The sequence below is a fragment of the Alternaria alternata genome, assembly GCF_001642055.1.
Source record: "Alternaria alternata strain SRC1lrK2f unplaced genomic scaffold CC77scaffold_7, whole genome shotgun sequence".
NCBI lineage: Eukaryota > Fungi > Ascomycota > Dothideomycetes > Pleosporales > Pleosporaceae > Alternaria > Alternaria alternata.
In genome coordinates, this window is record NW_017306196.1 from 648,743 (window position 1) to 665,786 (window position 17,044).

The 17,044-nt window shown below is 53.0% G+C and overlaps 6 protein-coding genes across 6 annotated transcripts; 3 read left to right on the forward strand and 3 right to left on the reverse strand.

Annotated features, from left to right (window-relative positions):
• Positions 1–363: 363 nt before the first annotated feature.
• On the forward strand, positions 364–3,966 carry CC77DRAFT_986105 (hypothetical protein). The gene is made up of 5 exons (XM_018536213.1): positions 364–1,027; positions 1,105–1,202; positions 1,253–1,466; positions 1,514–2,365; positions 2,412–3,966. The coding sequence occupies exons 1-5, from the start codon at positions 863–865 to the stop codon at positions 3,528–3,530; spliced, it is 2,448 nt and encodes an 815-aa protein (XP_018387526.1). The 5' UTR covers positions 364–862; the 3' UTR covers positions 3,531–3,966.
• Positions 3,967–4,454: 488 nt separating this feature from the next.
• CC77DRAFT_959960 (hypothetical protein) lies at positions 4,455–7,833 on the reverse strand. Its single transcript, XM_018535592.1, has 2 exons — positions 4,781–7,833; positions 4,455–4,722 (listed from the first exon to the last, which is right to left on the reverse strand). Exons 1-2 carry the CDS (start codon positions 7,661–7,663, stop codon positions 4,624–4,626), a joined length of 2,982 nt encoding a protein of 993 aa, XP_018387527.1. The 5' UTR covers positions 7,664–7,833; the 3' UTR covers positions 4,455–4,623.
• Positions 7,834–8,599: 766 nt separating this feature from the next.
• Positions 8,600–11,510, reverse strand: CC77DRAFT_932557 (binuclear zinc transcription factor; the record flags this gene model as incomplete). Its single annotated transcript, XM_018534266.1, has 6 exons — positions 8,600–9,288; positions 9,458–9,701; positions 9,754–10,245; positions 10,299–10,818; positions 10,871–11,171; positions 11,225–11,510. The coding sequence occupies 6 exons, from the start codon at positions 11,508–11,510 to the stop codon at positions 8,600–8,602; spliced, it is 2,532 nt and encodes an 843-aa protein (XP_018387528.1).
• Positions 11,511–12,886: 1,376 nt separating this feature from the next.
• CC77DRAFT_932770 (ribosomal protein L2) lies at positions 12,887–14,064 on the reverse strand (the record flags this gene model as incomplete). Its single annotated transcript, XM_018534277.1, has 2 exons — positions 12,887–13,056; positions 13,110–14,064. 2 exons carry the CDS (start codon positions 14,062–14,064, stop codon positions 12,887–12,889), a joined length of 1,125 nt encoding a protein of 374 aa, XP_018387529.1.
• A 249-nt stretch (positions 14,065–14,313) lies between these two features.
• CC77DRAFT_1019114 (hypothetical protein) lies at positions 14,314–14,933 on the forward strand. The gene has a single exon (XM_018524755.1). The coding sequence runs from the start codon at positions 14,453–14,455 to the stop codon at positions 14,840–14,842; it is 390 nt and encodes a 129-aa protein (XP_018387530.1). The 5' UTR covers positions 14,314–14,452; the 3' UTR covers positions 14,843–14,933.
• A 23-nt stretch (positions 14,934–14,956) lies between these two features.
• CC77DRAFT_1030086 (A/B/D/E cyclin) lies at positions 14,957–16,667 on the forward strand (the record flags this gene model as incomplete). The annotated part of the gene is made up of 4 exons (XM_018526558.1): positions 14,957–14,968; positions 15,064–16,311; positions 16,360–16,498; positions 16,549–16,667. The coding sequence occupies 4 exons, from the start codon at positions 14,957–14,959 to the stop codon at positions 16,665–16,667; spliced, it is 1,518 nt and encodes a 505-aa protein (XP_018387531.1).
• Between the last annotated feature and the right edge of the window lie 377 nt (positions 16,668–17,044).

Sequence of the window (17,044 nt, forward strand, 5' to 3'; positions counted from 1 at the left end):
TTAACGGCTACTGTACCTGTCGTGTCGGCATGCGCTGCTCCATGTCCACAGCAGAATGCGTCTGCTACGGCGAATGCCCTCTTGCTGTACAACTACATACACGGTGTTTACTCGTGAAGCCAAAATACGCTACAATAAGCACCAGGGACCAACACGACCGCAGAGGATCCGAAACTGCTGACGGCTTACCATGCAACGTCTCTGGCCCCTGGCATGTGGCATTCTCCGGCAATGAGCCACACTTGGTGGAGTGCTGTGGCTTGTGCGCCTGCGTGGCTGACGCGTCCTGTGTCATCAATCGGGTCATCAAAACCTTTATGACATAAACCCTTGCCATGTTGATTCGAACGAGTTGGTGCGGTGCGCGCCAATCCACCGTCGGTCGACTCATGCATCATTTCACGAAACGCTGATACTCTATAAGCCCGTATTTCTCCGGTGAGATGGGTGCTCTAAAGTTTATCATGGCAGCTACCATGGTAAGCGACCTATATTCATACCGTGTATACAACATAGTATTTGTGCCGTTCTGTTCTGCTTGTATACTGAAATCGATATCATTTCTTGCCGTTCTTCGTTATGGAAATGCCGTCTCTGCGAGTTGACATGTGCGAGCTGGCACTATGCCGTTTTGGGCTCTCCCCCGGACTCGCCGACAATCGACGCGCGACATTCATCACTCACTTCACCAAAAAGGGACATCCGCATTCACATCATCGCCCTGACCCCGAGCCGACCGGCACAACGACAGTATTCCACATCGTCATCTGATAACACGCGCATCTTCTATCCTTCGCCTCTGGTCTCGAAACCGTATTCGCCCGTTGCTCACACGCGTCGCTGCACGCGAGGCACCGCAGCCATGCCGTCTCGAAAACGCGCCGCCGAGGAAATGGAGGCCGAGGCGCCTGTCGAAGAGCCCAGCACATTGCAGAAACTGCGCAACATGTGGCAGTTCTCCAACCTGGCCCAGTACATCAGTCTGTTCGGCGACGCGGTCAAAATCGACAAGGACTTTGACATCGAGGTACATGGCATTTGCGCCCACCATCTCAGGCTGGCGCGCATACATCTCGCAAACATCAGGAACTGACAGACGTGTAGGAATTGGAGTCTGAATGCCTCAACCCACAGCCGTCCGAGAAACTTGCACAAATTGGCCTAGCGCTGCTGAAGCACGTATCGTCACACAAGGGCTTGACGTAAGAACCCACCATTGCGCATTGCCTGCAGCCTGCTAACGTGATGACAGACCCGAGATCTTTGATGAATACACCCGCCGACAGTATGTCGCGAAAGCGCCCGCGCGAAACCCCTTTGGCGAGGAAGAGGAGCCCAACAAATTCCACGATTTCGACGTCTTCACCAAGATACGCGTGTTGCAGCAGTTATCTGTGTGGACGCTCAACAACCCAAACACAATAAGAGAGAAAATGGCAGCGACGGATAACGAGCAGACGCTCTGGGTATGTATCACATGGATTGGTTTAGGGCAATGATTAACATGTTGCAGCGTATGGAGCCCACAGGCTGGGACTCGCAAGAACGATCGCTCTATGTTCTAGATGACAACCGCATGTACCGAATGACAGATCCACCACCGCCTCCCGAACCTGCCAAAGCCAAAGCCAAACCAAAGTCCAGGAAATCAAAAGGATCGAGATCCAGCAAGCGACAAAAGGCGTCTACTCCCGAGCCCGAAGAAGCCGCCGATGATGAGCAAGTAGCGGACGAACATCAGCCTGAGACGATAGACGACGGTCTTGGTGGTAAGAAGTGGGAGTGTATCTGCGTTACCTTGGAAGACTACCAGGAGTACATGAACAGTATCCGGAAGAGTCGCGACCCAAACGAGAAGATACTCTACAAAAGGCTCCAGGAGGACGTCATCCCTGTTATGGAGGGGCTGGCAGAGGAGCAAGCGAGAAAGCAGGCCCGCAAGTTGAAAGAGTTGGAAAACTTGCAGAAACTTGCCACGGCAAAGCGCTCATCCCGAATCTCATCGCGCCTTGAAAAGCAGAAAGAGGTGGAAGAGGCTGAGGCTGCAGAACGTAAGAGGCGGGAGGAGCTTGCCATGGCCAAGGCAGAGCAAGAGAGACAGAAGAAGATGGAGGAAGCACAAGACTCTCGCAGGATGACTCGTGAGCAACGGCTAAAAGAGCGTGAGACGGCCAAGATCCTCAAAGAAGAGGAGCTGCGCAAGCTGCAAGAGAACGAACAAAAACTGGCCTCGAATAATGCAAGACTATCGGAGCGGCACCTGAAGGCCATGATGAAGAAGCACGAAAGTGACCTCAAGAGGCTCAACGAGGAAGAAGACTGGTTCTTTGACTGCGAGAAGTGCGGCACCTATGGCTCTAACCTCGTGAGTATCGTTGCACAATTACCCATACTTCTGCTAACTCTGACAGAACGACAACACGCCTCAGATATCATGTGAGAAGTGCAACGTTTGGCAACACATGAAGTGCCACGGCATTACAGAAGAACAGGCCGATGATTCGAAGTTTGTGTTTGTCTGTACTGCCTGCAAACGTAAAGAGGAAGAGGCGGATCAACCGAAGCCTCAGTCTCTCAAGTTACGATTGACATCACAATCGCCATCTTCTCAAAGCCTAGCAGAAGCAAATGGCAACGGACCCTCCATGCCACGACTACCAGCACCGCAAGCCTTCCAGCCGTCTATGCATCCTGTACAGCCGTGGGTCGATGGCCCAAGTCTATCTCCTCGTGGTCAAGCTTTGGGTCCGCCTGGTATACAAAGATCGGAAGCTGCCTATGGATCGCCCACAAAGGGCACAAACGGTAGCATGTCATCACCGATACGATCTCACTTCTCATCCCCTGGCCACAGAACTGGGAACGGTCATCCGACGTCTTCACCTCCACCTTACAACCTCGAGCGAATACCGAGCAGCCCAACCAAAAGCTTCCACATGCCACAACCACAGCAGAACGGCAGCTCATTTGGGGGCCCAAATCCGTTCGATTCCAACCCCTTTGGACCACCACAGCCGGCAGCACCACCGTACGCGCGAAGCTTCAGTCGCCCAGCATCAGCAGCAGGCCCAGGCGGCTCGCCAGTAAAACACTCTCCGGCGGCCTCTCCCCGTCCAGCCAACGGTCTACCACCTAGTTTCAACTTCAACAGCCCACATTCTTCTTTCCCACCTAGCTCGGCCAACCGTCCATCATTCTCCCCGACCAAACATAGTTCGCCCGCACCTCTTCCAGCAAACATGTCATCACCGGCCCCAGCACCAATGCGTATAGCTCCGTCTCCATCGTCCCAAATGCCTGCCCAGATGCTCCCCGATCCCATCCCAGCGCCATTGAAGCACGATGGTATGCGGCCAATATCGAGTCATCAGATGTCTGAGACACCCATCTTTCCGCCAGTTAAGAGCCTGGAACCCCTTTCTAGCCCCACGATCCTTGACCCACCTGTTAAAAAGTCGAGTCCTGCGCCGGACAGGTTTCTTGATAGGATGAATGGTTTGAATGGGGTTGGACATGGTAGCAGTCAGTAAGCCCCATTTACTCAATTGAGGGGGAGATTCCAAATTTTCTTGATCAAAGGGCAGACAGCTTTTAGTAGCGCTGGCAGTCTTCTCTGTCTTGTTCCCTTCTTCGCTTGCTTATTTTATGTGCAAGTACAGTTTCGTATACTACACCTTGGCCTTCTTTCCTCCTTCTTCTTTTAGCAACGTCGCGGCGTTCTGGTAGCAGATATAGATTGAGCCAGAGATTTCCTCAGCCTGGTTCTGGTTTGTCTCTTGCATCGTTGGGGGTAATGGTGGTGGGGCAGCCAATAGACGATGTCTTTCTCCGGCAGGAAAGCATGTATTTGGCCACGAAAACACGGTGCATGCATGGCGTATTATTGATTCTAAAGCGTGGTTCTTTGCTTGCTTTGAACAGAGATTTTGTATTATTAGATATACCATTGAATGAAAAATTGACAACAACAACGTGGATGTAGGCTACAGAGTATCCTGAAGGTATTTGGTGTAGTCGTGATTCAAACACTCTTAGGATACACAATGATGCATCCCTGTTACAATGTATACGACGAATATCACCTGAGTTCCTCACTAATCCATGATCTCTGACAATTAGCCGCAAAAGGAAAGCCTGTGTATCAAGATGTGGATGTATAACTCCACGCGATATGTTCGTGATACCGAAAATGCGAACCGTGGAGACCAAGGTCAAATGTTCGGGGCTATTATCCACCCTAAGCAGGTATACCCACCCGATCCCTCGATATCCTGATCAAGATAAATATCGACCTCGACAGTGAACGATATCTCCTCTTGGCTGTGTGGTAACATCTCAAACCTGGAGAAAGAGGGGCGAAGAGCCCGGCACCAGTCAAGACGCCTTCCAAATCTTCTGTTTCTAGCCTTGCTTTACCGCTGCGAGACCAATAAGCTGCACACTGTGTTGTTTAACGTTGTTCTTCTTCTTGTATTACCAACTCCACAACTACCTAATATGCTACCAGAAAACGCCCAGACAGCGCCTTTCTCCCCATCCCAAATGACGCAAATGCCAAAATGTTCAGACGGTATGCAAATAACACCCAGCAAAATGAGGTCGGCAAGCGGACAAGCAGCCAAATCAGGCCTTTAGTCTCCTCTCCTCACAGCGCACACAAACAGGATCCTGACTCTCACCCCTGAGGAAATATCTACCGTCTTCAAAAGGACCAGAGCAGCACTACACAGGTAAAGTCAGTAAGCGCGATACTTGAGTTGGAAGAAGGAAGAAGACTTACCACACAGACAAAGCATCCAACATGCCACTCCGCCCCAAGCGCCTTGACAACGGTATCGGTAACAGGTTTTCTACACCCCTTACACTTCGTACTGTAGCGATGCGTATGGCAATTCACGCACCAAGCGTATCCATCTTTCTCCACAAAAGGGGTTGTGGAATCAAACGGATCACCGCACTGAGCGCAGAAGAAATGACCAGCATGCCATTCCGCGCCGCAAGCGACGATGACCTCGCCTTCGATTGGCGTTTTGCAACTTTTGCAACGCGGGGAGAAGAGCTCATGGAAGTCGAGGTGGCAGTAGAAGCGTGGAGATTCATCAGTGCCATCATCATACTCGAGACGCGCCATGTCGTCTGCGGTGGGGTGGGAGGGGAGATAAGGGATGTCGGCGCCGGAAAGACGGGCGCGGATGCGGTGGACGCGTTCGGCGTGTTTGTTCGAAGGTTCCGGGTAGAAGGCTACGCATTCGAGGTGCTCTCCACATTGGTAGCAGGCGAAGCATTCGGGATGGAAGCGGGAGCCTGATGCTGAAACGATACGGCCTGCGATAGGGAGGGCACATTGAGTGCAGAGAGCGCCTGTACGGACTGTGGTTGGTGTCCAGTGGCCTGAGCGGGGAGTCGCAGTGCCGTTATAGCTGTGGGACTTGTTCTGAGCGTTTGGCACTGGTAGTGGTCGTGTAGACGCGGCCGGGCCAAAACCTTTGGGTCCGTTTACGTTGATCGAAGGCACTGAAGGGCTGACCGATATCGCAGGGGGGTTGTTGTTGTTGTTGCGCCCTCGAGTAGGAGCTGGGGCCTCGTTGACAGATATGGTTGGAATGTCAGGAGTCACACTAATGGATGGTGTAGTCGACCCTCTCCTCAATGAGGGTGTTTCGCTCACGGAGATGCTTGGAATTGGGGGAGCGTTGGTTCTTGACCCACGGCTCGGCGCAGGTGATTCGCTCACGGAGATTGATGGGATTTCTGGTGTCATGGAGACTGAGGGTGTTGTGGAACCTCGTCTTAGAACTGGAGACTCGTTGACCGATATGCTTGGTATAGACGGAGTGCTACTTGTTGGCGGCACATAGGAGCTACGATTGAACAGATTCTTCCTGGCTGAAATCGATGGGGTCTCAGACACGGAGATAGAAGGAACTGGCGGTGCTGGTGTCGTTCTCGAACGCGCAGGGCCCGATTCAGACACGTTAATAGTAGGCAGAGGAGTTACAGAAGGTCGAGTTGGGATGTTGGCCTTCCTTAGCGAACTAGTGAGTGGTAGGGGTCTCGTTGGGGCTGGAGGGTCTTCGTAGATGTTGATGGTAGGTTTCGACTTCAGATTGAAACGCCCAGGTGCAGGAACGGAAGCTGACGAATGGTTAACTTCTGGAGCCACCGGTGGCCTAGGAGTGGTGCTTCGCTCTGGTACGTCTGGTGAAAGACTGACTTTGGGCTCTGCAGGAACGTTGATCTCTGGAACCACAGGCGGTCTTGGAGTAGTGTTTCGCTTAGGTACATCTGGTGCGAGGCTCGTGGTAGGTACGATGGGCTCGGTTGCAGCGTGCTCGAGTGGAGGTTTGCCAGACTTATTTGGGTTCAGAGGTCGTGGTGTTAGATCGGGAGCAGTAGATATTTCCTCTTTCATCTCGATCACGTTCCAGTCTTTCTTGAAGGAAACGATCGGTCGCCCTGGGGCGTCTGAGACTGCCGTAGGAGTGGGCAGCTTTGCACTGCGGTCCTTCAAACGAAACCCTGTAGCAGCACGGAGCTCTTCGCTTCTTATCTCCTTGCCGTCCTTCATCTTCACTTCTGGTTCATTTTCTGCGTCTGCCTTGACATCCTCTGACGGCTTTGGAGCTGCAGAGTTCAGTGTATACGCCGCATTTCTTGACTGAGTCGGAGGGTTCTTTTGTATCTCGTAACGATCGAGGCGTTTAGCAGCCATGGTGGGATCCGTGTTGGACCTCACCATCGGGTTTCCCTTGATGGATTGGAAACGCATAAAGGGATTGCGCCGAATGCCTAGTGGTAGCTTTTCGGGCTTCGGTGGTTCGGAAGCGGCGGGCGTAGGTGCAGGCGCAGGTGGTGCTTCTTCTTCGGGCTCTTCGTATATCTGGTCCTTCGGATTCGAGAAGAGACTCCCGCTGATAGTCCGGCGCTGACCACTGCTCCTTCTTCGTCCTCTGAAGTCTGGGAGGTCTGAAATGGCTTTCTTTAGTGCTGTTGACTCGTCCTTGTTGCCCTTTGTGTCGAAGCTACTCTTGGTGGGCGACGTACTGAAACCTGCGTTTCCAGCGACTGATGTATCGGTATTGCTTCCACCACCGTTGCTTTGCAAGCTGCTACTCCTGCTCCCTGACGCGGCACTTCCCATCGAATGTCGCTTCCGCAGTTTAGAATTGGCCCGTTGCAGATCCTGATCCTTCGGTTCGACGCTCCGACTCCTCTGCGCGCTGTTCTTCCTGGCCAGGCCCGGATAAGCATACGGTTTGGTCGGACTCACGCCAGCCGCATGGGGATTGCAATGCTTCCAGACCAGTTCGACAGCTTCGTCTCGTGCCGCCTCGAATATCTTGCCCTCTTCCTGTGCGAGTTCCAGATCCTCCATGGCAATGCGGATAGCACGTGCCTCGCCCTGCTCCGCCTGACGCTCTTCCCTTTCGCGGTACTGCACACTTGGTGTTCGTGTTTGCGACGACGACCTCGTAGTTTCCCGTCCTCGCGGTGGCTGCACCAGCGGCCTTCCAACATTGGCTACGACGTCATCTATACTCGCTTTCGACGTCGTTCGGCTATGCGATTTGGATTCGTACGAGGAGGAGGGTCGCGCATCGGCGTCGACAACGGGATCCGTGAAGGTGCGTTGTAACGAAGAGATAGCGGACGAGTCGGACATTCGGTTACTGGATCTATTCGACCATGTGTTAAAATGTGCGGGAGCAGGACGAGCTCCGGTAGGACGAGCGGGGCGGTTTGTGCGAAGATCTTGGAGATAGCTCTCTGTATGCCAATGGTCAGTATCGCAGTTGCAGATGCATTTCGATGCTTCTTACTCATTTGGGACGGAGAATAGTAGGCACCAGGCCCGGGCGACGAAGCGCCTTCCCTTTCCTTGGACGTGAACATTGGGGATGCACGCTGGCCTCGATGTTTACTGCTCTGTTTGTACTTGCCGGAAGTAATGGCGCGCTGGCTGGGAGAGCTAAATTGCTAACTCGGGGAAACAAGGGGAGAGAACGATATGTGAACGAGAGAAGATTAATTGTACGACACTACACTGCGAAAAAGCGGTGGTGATGTGGTAGAGCTGCTGCACGTAGCTTCTCTATTCGCTCGTTGCCCGGCAACTGCGACGTGTGACGCTGGTTGACCGCTCCCACCTGGCCATCCCTGCAACCGCATTATCCCCGGAGACCCTGAAGATCGGATACATGGCCAAGTATCGACTTCGCATTCTAGGCGCAAAAACAATGAGTTCGTGCTCGATGAACACTCTCGTCAAAGCGTTCGTCGTCTACGATCCGAAGTTGCTCCGTCGATATACGTGTCTGGCCCCACGCACGGATCCGGGGGATGATCAAAAGTGCCCAGGATGATACCTGGGTATGCCAGTTCGAGTGGTGTAAATAGTAATGTACAGGTTCCTTTTCTAGTGGCCCTCTATTATGACGTAAATGACATTTACAATCGTCGGGCTGACGTACTAACAAAACAATGCGCAGGCCTAGAGTCGAATCCATCTATGCCACCAAACCCCAATTCAAATCCAATCAAAAGCGAAAGTGGGTATCCTGCTATTCCAACACAACCATCTTCTCAACCCCAAGCCTCATCATGTCCCAGCCGCATTTGCTCGGTTGGCGTGTTCGTGTCCAGGACCGACAGAATCCCATCCCATCGTGATATTTTCCAGCATCGAATCCCACGATGCGTCTGCCATCGGCGTGAGACCTGTCCCGGCATTCAAAGCCGCATATTCCCACTCGTTGCCCATCACGAACCCATCACCATAACCTGTGTTGCCCATGTTTCCAGATGCGCCAAAGTTATTCGCAGGAAAGCTCTCGCTAGGAGCAACAAATCCTTGGAAACCAGTGTTAGAGCCCAGCGGCGGCCCTGTCATCTTAGGGGACGCCCGGTATGGGATGTTGTGCTCGATTGGCTGACCAGGAGAGTAAGAAGATCGTGATGTTGAACCGTTTCGTGATTGGGTGCTCATTGTTGCGGGACTGGGCTGGTCAACACCTCTATCGCCTCCAGAGAGGTCCATCTCGTTCCCATCATTGAATGCGAAGCCGGCGGGAGTGAATTCTTGGTTAGCAGCAAAGCTTCCGTGCGAGTTAAATTGCGATGGCATGAAGGCCGCATTCTGCGCATGCATATTGATGCTGTTGATGCTGTGGATATGAAACGGCGGACCTGGATTGTTGTTCGAGTATTGCGTATTGGGTATCGATGCTGGAGTAAATGGAACGCCATCTCCGAACGTGGTGGCTGCTGCTGCGGTAGAATGCTGTGATTCTTGTATGTTGATCAAAGGACTACAGCGAATTTGCGGATCAGAATGAATCGAGATGATGGTAGACTATGGGTTGGGGATTAGCAACTTACTTGGTAGAACTTCGACTTGGGATTTGGTATTGATTCGCAACAGAATCGCTCAATCCCTGGAGACTCTCTGGGGGTTGACTCACTTTGCCCGTAGGTTGTGCTAATGGCTGATTACGCATGCCTTGCAGACCAGCGCCTTCCAAATCAAGATCTAATTGCACTAAGAACGACTCCGTGAGCGGGTTCTTCCGACGAAGGGCTTCCATGGCTTGCAAGAGAAATTGCAGCGAGGACTTCATTTGTTCATCTTTTGGTCGGGTCTTAAGGTACTGGACGAATACTCTTGCTGCCACATAGACGCAGAAAGAGATGAACGGGTTCATCTGCTCAAGTCAGTCATTGCCAACTACTCATCGCAACCAAGACTATACTTACTGCACCAAGGTCCATATGACTGACCATGCGCATAATAGAAGCAGTCTCTGCCGCTGCTGTTACACATCGGATCTTGCTCTCATTACTGACGCTTGCCGGCAACCGGTACTTGTCTGCCTTGAAGATTGCTGCTTGGTGAAGACATATTGCCGAGGTATGGATGCACATATTCGTGAACACGACGTTAGGATCAGCTAGACCGGATGGTAGACGGAGAGGGTCTGGTAGGCTCAGCGATGTTTGAAGGAGTATACGCTCAATGTGCCGATGTCGGTTCCAGAAGCCACCGTTGATATCGTCGTCGTTATCGTCTGGCAAGGGTCGGTGCAAGTGAAGCAAGTTGCGGCCGAACATGGCAGCTGTCAGAACAATACCGCCGAGTGCTTGGAGGTTTGCCACGCCTCCAGGATTGAAGATGTCCTCCAATGGCCCAGTTGCCATTGGCCTACTCTTCTCGAACGCTTCATCACTTGCAGGTAGGTTGGTTATGATCTAGTTCACGGTTAGCACCTGCAGAGGCAGAACAACGAGTTGTCCATCCTTACGTCTTTCTCATCATAGGTCATCGGCCAACCGGTTCCAATACTTGCATATCGATCAATGCAAAAAGTCAACCAGAAGGTTCTTCGACGTTCCTCACGCTCGGTCCAATCCTTTGGTGGAGCCAGGCATTGCTTCACATCAAGTCCCACTCCATCCAAGCGATGTAGCTGCATCATCTGAGCTAGTCTTGCGCCTCTCCCAGCTGACAACCAGGCCCTCGGGAAGTACATTTGTCTGAACTCATACGTAGCCACCAGGACCCATGTCTGACAATGTGCAAGGGTGATGGTAGACTCTCCATGGCCCTTCATTTCATCCGCTTGCGCGTATTTCCTAGCACGTTGGTAGAAATGTTCGTGTAACGCATCGTATTTGTCTGTAATGGAAGCTGCTAGGGTCCAAATGATGTATCGCAGGCAAACTGGGGGTCGCATGTGAGGAGCCAGGTTTAAAGCGGCCATGAATCTTGGTCTATGTATGATGGGCATGGAGAGATGGAGCTTGGAGAAGTATATTTGATATCTGGCTGAGTGTCAGTAAAACCACCAAATCACAAGCAGAATTGTCGTCGTACAGATCGTCCATGATTTCTTGGGGAGGCAGAGGCTCCTCTAGCCCAAGTCCTATCATTTCCCATGAGGGCTCAGTCTCGGCGTCGTTCCCTGTTGTACCGGCATTTTGAAATGGGCTTGCGCCAGCAGTCCTCGATGCATTGGTTCCTGCTTGGAAATTGTTTGTCGCGTTGAGGCCGTCCCTAGAATTCGACAGCGCTTGATTTATAGTGTTCGCGACGTATGCGGAAGCGGAATCCTGGCGCGGGGCTTCTTTGCTCGAGTCGGCCGTGTCTTGGGTCTTGAGGAGGGTCTCGACTTGCTCTACAACCAGCGAGTCAGCACGAGATAGGTAGCAGAATTACGCGCTCACTTACGCAGTCGTTGTTCGAGCAGCTTCACGTAGCCACGCTTGGGCCCACTTTTCTTGCGGACTTCATCGTAGGCGCAATCGTGGGACAGTCGCTTACATGTCGAACACGTCGGCCGGGCGCCGTCGCATCGCAACTTCCTCTTCCTACACAAAACACAAGCGATCCTTTTGACCTTGTTCGGCCCCTCCTGCTGTGTGTCCTGACCGTTGGTAGAATTTGTTTCTTGCGCTTGTTGGGAAAGATCGTTAAAGAAGGTCTCATCCGGCGACTCTGACCCGTTAGAAGCCATGGTAGCGATTACTGTGATCTTTGGGGGTCGAGGAGGGATCGTAGATCCACGTTGAACCAGAGGACACCGCCCCCGCGTAAGCACGGTTCAGACGGATTGGGGGTCTTCTAGCTAGCCACAACTCTCGTTTTTATTGCGAGATTGGGTCAAACCTACGTCGGCGGTACAACGGTCGCTTACTGTTGGGGTATCGTTGTCGGTGAAGGGGATCTCGAACACGCGTGAGTAGGCAGCGACGGTTGGCGCCAGCACTAGGAACGCGGTATGGCTCTAAGGTAGATGCGAAAGTAGCATGTCAGAAGTGTATTCACTAGCGGGCATAAAATGACCCATGGCTGAGCTGCTCTCATCTGTGTGGTCTCATCTGCAAGGCCGTCCGCGCAATGCGTGCTGCCTTAAGCGTGATGCAAGACGTCGAGCATCTGGACTAATAATGGCGGATCTCCCGAGCTTTCCAGCTAGGATTGTCCACAAGGTCCCCTTACTCGTGTTTCGCAGCTAGACACGACTACTTTCACAGACAGCTGGCCCTATGAATCCTGACAGCTGTTCAGTAACCCGAATCTTACGTGCCGTCCGACGAATGCGGGTGCCGTGTGTCTGCAGGGCCCTGAACATGCAGCATCGCCAGAGCGGCAATGTGGGGCATGAGTCCAACCGAAGATGGGTCAGAATGCGCCCGATCTTCGCGCAGCGTCTTGTGTCATCAACCCAAACATTTGGTCGACGGCTTGAAACAGGATGTCGGTCTATCAGCGGTTGCACTAGTAGTAATCACAAAATGTTGTAGACGAGCAGTAACTTCAAGATACGAATAGCCAAACTTAATACGTGATGGCGCCTTCTCCTCAACTTCCATCTCAGTGAAGCTGTACCAGTAGATCTGGTTCGCCCAGGCCAAGTGATCTATGCGGGCTGGGAAGAGGTGGTCGCGAGATTGCATAGAGCCGCAACATGGAAAGCCCCGACCACCGAGCTTGGTCGCTGACTAAACATGCTGACTGTACAGGGGCAGGGATAGATGCGACCGAGAGAACCACCGATGTACGCTGCCAAGCCAATGACCTTAGATTTGCATGAGAGCACAAAGTTCGAGAACATGTCAAACTGTCTGAGCAGGAGATACGTGTTTGGTGGTGTAATGCGCATGATGGGGTATTCGGTGAAAGGACTGGGGTCGGTGGATAAGCTGGACTCGCTGGGGAGGCTACACAGCACACAACCCATGTCACTAAATAGACTTGTGTTGACATTCACCGCAAATGCTTCGAGGGCCCAGCTGGGTGAGTACTGATGTATTGGTAGTCGGCATGCGATGGGCCACTACAAGATATAGTACAGCTCGGACCTGAGCGTATAGTACACCGGCTGCTACCCTACTTTGACCTCCGCTTTCCTTGGTTGCGTGGTCGATCTTGGACAAGGAAGGTGTGCTTGTTTCTCTTGTGTCTGGTCTTGTAACCTCCCTTTGCTGGAGTGCCCCATGGACTGACAGGATGCACGTTACCCTTGGATTTACCACGACCACCACCGTGAGGATGATCAGCTGCGGTGTGTTAGTGGACTTCACGTCAAAGCCAGACTGATCCAAGGACTGACCTGCGTTCATTGCAAGACCGCGGACCTCCGGTCGCTTTCCTAACCACCGTGAACGACCGGCTTTGCCGAGCGATGTGAAATGTGATTGAGGGTTGCTAGCAACGCCAATAGTACAGCACGCATCCCCACTGACTTTGCGGATTTCGCCGCTCATCAATCGGATGATAACATGCTTGATCTCTGTGCTGTTGCCCTTTTCGACTTCCTCTTTGTTCACGATGATGGCGTATGTACCTGCACTGCGGCAGAAAACACCCCCACCTTGTGTCTTGGTGCCTACATTGTAGACCTGAGAACCAAGGGGCACCATGTGAATGGGAAGACAGTTTCCTCTCGCCGCCGTCTTCGCGGCCAGCATACCGGGATCGATGCCGCCACCCATACTGGCAATCAGCTCTTTAGGAATACCGCTCCTGTAGCTCTCGACCTCATCTCCCGCCCGCATGCCATCTGCAGCGATGATGTACGACTTCTCTCCGGTTGCCACGCGGGTAATGAGGGCCAGGTGTGAGCTCCGGTTGGGGTCGTACTCTATTCTTTCCACCACATGCTTGCCGGGCAGATAGCGCTTGTAGTCGACAATGCGTATCCTTCTCTTATGGCCGCCACCTCTATGCCTGACTGTGACTCGTCCTGTGTTGTTCCTTCCTCCCAGATGCTGTCCCTTGCGGGCGATGGTGAGCTTGAGGTGCGGTCGTCCCTTCCATAAATGGTCGTTGACAGGTCGTTTAAGGTGTCGCAGACCAGGTGTGCGGGGCTTGTATGTGCGTAGAGGAATAAATCGCTCCTTTCGTGTTCCTTCCTGTTTCAGTTCACCGGCGTCGGCAGCCACGGTAGGCTGTATCGATGGGGGTGGTTTAACGTCGATGGCCTGGACTTGTGCGTAGGTGCGGGCAGACAGCAGCGCCCGGCCCAGTCGCGAGGGCTGGAAATGACATATCCGCGGCTGCAGCATTCTCGTCTGATGCAGCTGGGGACACTAGATGCTTCACGCTGTTGCAATGGACGCCTGCTGGATGGCGTGCAGCTGCTGAACATGTCACGAATAATTCTCAAACCCGCCGCAATTGGCTAGGCCGGCCCGGGGTGGGTCTCTCAAGCAAGGCGCGATGTCCCAGCAACAACGTGTGTCTGCTTCCCTCGCCCATCACAACACGGCATCTCGACCACCGCTCTCCCTTGCGCTGCACCTTCCAAAACCCCATCTTTAACATCTGCTTTTTGCCAGCGACTCGACTCATCTTACTGCACGGACAGATTTACGCGTTGGGACCTGGCGTCATCTCTGGTAAGTCCATCTACGCGCCTGTGGGGCGTGCACTGTTACGCTCTGCCAGCCTCGAATGCGATTTTGGCGCGTGGGACGTGGAAGCCAAGCTAGCCTGCCCTCGCTCAAAACACACAACATACCCTTCCTACTTCCCACAACACACCTTGGTGCCCACCTTTCCTTCGCCCATCCCCCCATCCACCACTTCCTGTGTACAATTGTAGCTGGACCTCTACCCCGTCCACTCAATTACCACGCATCTCGCGCTCCAAGGGTTCGTCTCCATCTCGCCCGTCACGTCACCGTCGCTGCCGCATCCCAGAGAGCGTGGCAGAGCAGCCAGCATTCGCGAGCATCGACCGTGGTTTTGCCTGTCGGACTGCACATGCACACTGCGGCTCTTGATGCTCCCGTGTTGTCAGCCTGCACACGCGCTTTTTCAAGCTTCATCGAGCTCTGCTGACACCTCAAAACAGTGTATCAAAACAAGTCCTACATACGCCATTACACACTTCAGATATACTCGAGCACCTGGATACCTCTCTAGCCTTGATCAGCATATATAATATTGCTTGCAATGCCTCCCGCTGTACGTTGTCGCCCTTTCACCTGCTATCGTCCCATCTTTTCGATCCAGCATAGCAACACGTCTGGCACCATGCATCAAACTAACGCGTGTAATAGGCTCGAACTCTCAGGCAGCGCGCCGTCACTAACGAGAACGATGAGAACGCCGCCACGACACGCTTGACGCGTGCAAAGGCCGCGAACCTCGGCGCGAATGAGTCTGCTGCCGACATCCCCAAGAAGGCTCTCCAGACGAAGAAATCAACTGCTACCCTAGGCGCCAACGGCGCTGCCACAAGGAAGCGTGCTGCTCTCGGTGACGTCAGCAATGTGACCAAGACTGATGCCGTCGGTGCTGGCGCAAAGGACGGAAAGAAGGTACTGGCCCCCAAGGGCGCAGTCTCGAAAGCAGCACAGCCCACTGGCATCAAGAAGCCATCGCGGGCCAACTCGACGCGTTCTATCCTCGAACAGAAGGACAAGAACCTTAACTCATCCGACCTGAAGAAGCGCCAAGCTAGCGGCAACGGTATCGCCGGTCAGCCAGCCAAGAAGCGCGTCCAAGTCACCAAGCCCGTCAAGGAAGAGAAAGAGGAAGACATTGAGGAGGTCGATGAAGAAGAGGAGGAAGAGGCTGAGAACGTCAAGCCTGAGGAGAACGTCACTGAGGACACCAAGCCAGTTAACGGCACAAAGAAGGAGGTCGAGGCACCCATCACAGAGGTCTTCTACGATGGCCCAGATCTAGACAAGGAGGATGTCGATGACCCATTGATGGTCTCCGAGTATGTTGTTGAGATCTTCGAGTACTTGAAGGAGCTGGAGATTGCTACCATGGCCAACCCAGACTACATGGAAAGCCAGACTGAGCTGGAGTGGAAGATGCGAGGTATTCTCGTCGACTGGTTACTCGAAGTTCACACCCGTTTCCGCCTACTTCCCGAGACCCTCTTCCTCGCTGTCAACATCATCGACCGCTTCCTCTCCGCCAAGATCGTCCAGCTGGACCGTCTCCAGTTGGTTGGTGTCACCGCCATGTTCATTGCCTCCAAGTACGAAGAGGTCCTCTCGCCCCACGTTCAGAACTTCCGCCATGTCGCCGACGATGGCTTCACCGAAGAGGAAATTCTGAGCGCGGAGCGCTTTGTCCTTGCTGCTCTCAACTACGACTTGAGCTACCCGAACCCCATGAACTTCCTTCGCCGGATATCAAAGGCCGACAACTACGACATCCAGACCCGCACACTGGGCAAGTACCTCCTCGAGATTGGCTGCCTGGACCATCGTTTCCTCGCCCACCCCCCAAGCCAGGTTGCTGCCGCTGCTATGTACCTTGCTCGTCTCGTCCTCGAGCGTGGCCCTTGGGTAAGTGATCATACCTTCTATACTGCAATCTCCCACTAACATCCACAGGATAACACCCTCACACACTACGCCGGCTACTCTGAGGAGGAGATCCAGCCTGTCCTGCAGCTCATGATCGACTACCTCTCTGGACCCGTCGTGCACGAGGCTTTCTTTAAGAAGTATGCTAGCAAGAAGTTCTTGAAGGGTATGTCACACCACACTCTGTTCTCTGGAAACCCAACTAACATCCACCAGCATCAATTGTTCTTCGCAAGTGGGCTAAGGACTACGTTGCGGCTTACGGTAACCCGCTTCAAGAAGAAGAAGAAGAAGAGGCTGCCGTTGTTCCTTCCAAGACCAAGAGCCAGCGCTAAGACGTTGGTGTTCTTTAGGCACTCCCGGTCTTTGGCTTAGGAGTCGCAAAGCTGTTCATTACCGCCATGCTTCAATAGCAGCGGTTGACGAAGTTCGGTTCCGACCGGGAGCAAAAATTTACGATTGCATCCAAGCCAACCCTTCATGTTTACATCTTGGCTAATACCATCTTCCGGTCGGCGTTAATACATGGGATGCAAGTTGGTTGCACACTTCTTTTATGGTTTCTTGTCTTGTTTTGGAACATGGAGTCGCAGGCGTTCATCCCCCATGCACGGAGGCGCAAATCAAGGGTGCTTGCTTTTTCACATCACTCTTAACTTCATTTCTCCTTGTAGCGGCTCTGGATACTCGCTCATAGCATTAGCGATCGATA

Bases quoted from the DNA above. Each gene is read 5' to 3' on its own strand.
- CC77DRAFT_986105 (XM_018536213.1), top strand. From the start codon at position 863: ATGCCGTCTCGAAAACGCGCCGCCGAGGAAATGGAGGCCGAGGCGCCT. The intron at 1,203-1,252 runs GTAAGAACCCAC...ACGTGATGACAG, and splicing joins TCGTCACACAAGGGCTTGAC to ACCCGAGATCTTTGATGAAT. The intron at 2,366-2,411 runs GTGAGTATCGTT...TAACTCTGACAG, and splicing joins GCACCTATGGCTCTAACCTC to AACGACAACACGCCTCAGAT.
- CC77DRAFT_959960 (XM_018535592.1), bottom strand. From the start codon at position 7,663: ATGTCCGACTCGTCCGCTATCTCTTCGTTACAACGCACCTTCACGGAT. The intron at 4,723-4,780 runs GTAAGTCTTCTT...TTACCTGTGTAG, and splicing joins TTGGATGCTTTGTCTGTGTG to TGCTGCTCTGGTCCTTTTGA.
- CC77DRAFT_1019114 (XM_018524755.1), top strand. From the start codon at position 14,453: ATGCGATTTTGGCGCGTGGGACGTGGAAGCCAAGCTAGCCTGCCCTCG.